The sequence below is a fragment of the Nicotiana tomentosiformis genome, chromosome 6 (assembly GCF_000390325.3).
Source record: "Nicotiana tomentosiformis chromosome 6, ASM39032v3, whole genome shotgun sequence".
NCBI lineage: Eukaryota > Viridiplantae > Streptophyta > Magnoliopsida > Solanales > Solanaceae > Nicotiana > Nicotiana tomentosiformis.
Window position 1 is genome coordinate 92,927,415 of NC_090817.1, and position 3,430 is coordinate 92,930,844.

Here is a 3,430-nt window from a genome sequence, read left to right on the forward strand (position 1 = left end):
TAAAAAAATATTTCCTTTACAAATTCATCCTAAGTGTACTACTCCAATTAATGGACAATTAAGTAAGTGAGACGTTTAAGAGACATATATAAAATAAAGACACGGTAGTTTAGGTAAAAGCTTTTGTGATTAAGCTTATTAGATGTGTCTCTCAAACCATGTGCAAAACCCATAAAAGACATACAAATATGGAGAATAATTTGAAAGTAAGGAGTTAGAGGAAATGTAGTGTAGTTCTGTTTGAATTCCCAAAGACTAGCCAGCAACAGTAAAGAGAATTTATGAGCCTGCACTTGTTAAGTGATTCCAACTACCAACTCAGACTTTGGGGACCCTTTCATTTACTGTTTCTCATGGACTACTTGCTACTCTATTTATAGAATGTTTTTGCATCCTCATTTTTATTTTTATAGGTATACTAATCCTAAGTTCCATTACAGTTTGTACTACTAGCTAGCAAGCTTCAATGGCACCATCTTATCAGCTTGGATTTGCACTATTCATCACTTTGGCTGTTGCCACCCTTCAGTTTTCCTCTTGCCATGTCTTGAAAGGTTCTGTCACTTGCCTAGACTGCAACCAGCATTCTGATCTCTCAGGTTTAGTTTCTTTTCCTATTCAAGCAGATAACTTGAGTTACAACCTAGACTATTGATGTTTGCAGTTGTTTTTCCATCCTTTAGAGAATGCTGGTAAATGTTTTACTTATTTGTGTTTGGTATGAAGGAAAATATTTTATCTTCAAAAATCTATCTGTTTTTGGGATTATATCTTTGCTGGTAAGTGTTGGTTGAAGCGATATAGAGTAAAAGTTGAGATATTTGCATAGGAGAATGATTTTCGTCTATAAATGAGTAGAAGTCATTATTCCAACTTAATGGGAAGTAATCCAACACTGCAAAAATATTTTATCAAAAACATATTTCAGTCAAAATACATGCTGTTCTAAAGGAAAAAGGAAATATGTTTTAACTAGGTCAAGGGTGTTATCTAACTTTATTGACTTTATTTTGGAGCTGGTTATGCGACGCAATATTAACTAGTGCCATCAAATAAATTATGGTATCAATCTTCTTTGCATTATTTGAGCAAGAAACACGGAAACAGTAGTGTTTTTAGTTAATTAAAAAGAAGCAATGAAGTTCTGGACATTCTAATTTATAGTATCATATTTTCACCCCAGGAATTAAGGTTTCAGTGAAGTGTAACCAGGTGAAAACATTGGCCATGGCTACAACAGAAGAAGATGGCTCTTTTGAGACAAACCTTCCCTTTGACACTACACCAACATCAACAGCTGCACACATTTGCTATGCCAAGATTCTTGGAGGTCCTAAGCAGCTATTTGTTTCAAAAAAAGACACAGACCCAACAGTTGTCAAGTCTCAAGAAGATGATAGTTCCTACACAATCTCTAAACCCTTAAAATTCTACACAAATTACTCAAAGTTTGGTTCATCCAAGACTATTGATCTACCAGTTCCAAAGGAGTGGGGACTTGCACCAACTAGCTATTATATCCCTTTCATCCCCATCATTGGCATACCTTAAGTATTCCACTCTTTTAAGTATTATAGCTAGCTAATCTCCTTATGATTAATTAGAGAATGTGGGAAATTAAGTGGAAGGAGAGAGCAGTCTTTTATATAAATATTAAATATAAACATATGTCTATAATATGTTTATATAGGTTTGGCTGTAGAATATTGTGTAATGTTCATGTGTAGTACTTATTTGCAAGGACTTGGTTTGTTAGTATGTGTAGCAACTTGATTAGTAACTAACCAGAACTAAAGTTGGGTGTTTTCACATATATTAATTTGCTTTTTTGGATGTGATGTTATATGATTCTTTCGAAGGGACGGGACCCTTGGCGTAACTGGTAAAGTTGTTGTCAATGTAACCAGGAGGTCACGGGTTTGAGCCATGGAAACAGCTTCTTGCAAAAATGCAAGGTAAGGCTGCGTACAATAGACCCTTGTGGTCCGGCCCTTCCCCAAACCTCGCGCATAGCGGGAGCTTAGTGCACTGGATTGCCCGCCTCTTTTGTTTCATATCACAAGATATCAAGAATATTAATCTTACTGAATGCAAAAGAGACCAGCAAAACTGACAATTTGAATAAGTTTGCTCAAGTATCATTAATGCCTTCAATAAATTTCCACCGGTAATAGGTGAGGACATAAGGTAAAACTTGAAAGTTGAGTATTTAATTTGGTCAAATTGTACTAGCCAAAACTGGAATATTGCCAACGAGGCCAACTAAATGATTAAGTCTTTTATTTTTGCGAACAACAATATAATTGCATGTTATTAGGGAAAATATAAGTTACCCCGAATATGTCCCAAAAACTCAATTATACACTCTAATTTGCGTCATCCTTTTATTCTCTTATTTTTGTTCAAAATAGAATTAATATCACCCCAAATGCTATGCTGATGTGGGTAAAAAATTAAATTATATTAAAGAAATAGGCACGTAAGACTGAAACTAAAGAGAAAAAGGGAAAATCCCCCCTCCCCCTCATCTTCTTCTTTACGGCCTCCTCTTAAAATTACAAACACCCTTTCTTTCACCACTCATCCCCACTCTCATTAAGTATTCGTCTTCTCTCTGACTTCATAACCACACCATTGAGCCCAACTAAGTTACTTAAACCTCAACCAAAGTAATTACAAAAAATAATTATCAGGAAGAAAATAAATTGACAAATCTGAAAATCAATCTAGAAAATTGAAGGAACAGTCAAATGACACCTCCTCAGCTCGAGACAGTGTCACACATCAAGTCATGTTTCTTTCTGATAATGTACTAAGTTTTTTTTTTGTCTAATGATTGTTAAAGCTACCCCGAGTGTTTGAATAGGTTAGCACAAAGTAGAAACTAACAAATTTATAATGATCTGGTTTTAAATTCTATTTTATCCAAGTGTTTCATCAGGAGGTTTTTAACTACTAGTATAATCTTTTTGATTTTAATCTTGGAAAATTTTGCTAGGGGAAACCAAATTTTATACCCACAAACAATGTTTTTCTTCTGAAGAAGAATGCCATTTGTCACCATAACAAATAGACAGTTAATAGATTTTGCCGGCAATTTTTTTTCAGAAGGCTTCACTACTAAAAAAGAGTGTAATTCCGTCCGCTATTTCCGACCGAAATCAGTCGGAAATTGATAATTTCCGACCGAATTCCGACCGATTTTAATTGGTCGGGAAAACAATGGTCGCAAACGTGTACCGACCGAAATCGGTCGGAAATTTCCGACCGAATTCGGTCGAAAACATCAAAGCGTTGACTGACTGTCAAACTTTAATTTCCGACCGAAATCGGTCGGAAATAATTAAATATTTTTTTTAATTTTTAAATTTCCGACCGAAATCGGTCGGAAACTATTATTATTATTATTATTTTTCATTTTCATTTTCCG

General features: G+C 34.8%; 1 protein-coding gene across 1 annotated transcript; it reads left to right on the forward strand.

Moving 5' to 3' along the window:
• Positions 1-400: 400 nt before the first annotated feature.
• Positions 401-1,758, forward strand: LOC104099022 (uncharacterized). Its single transcript, XM_009605889.4, has 2 exons — positions 401-599; positions 1,184-1,758. The coding sequence occupies exons 1-2, from the start codon at positions 467-469 to the stop codon at positions 1,549-1,551; spliced, it is 501 nt and encodes a 166-aa protein (XP_009604184.1). The 5' UTR covers positions 401-466; the 3' UTR covers positions 1,552-1,758.
• Positions 1,759-3,430: the final 1,672 nt, after the last annotated feature.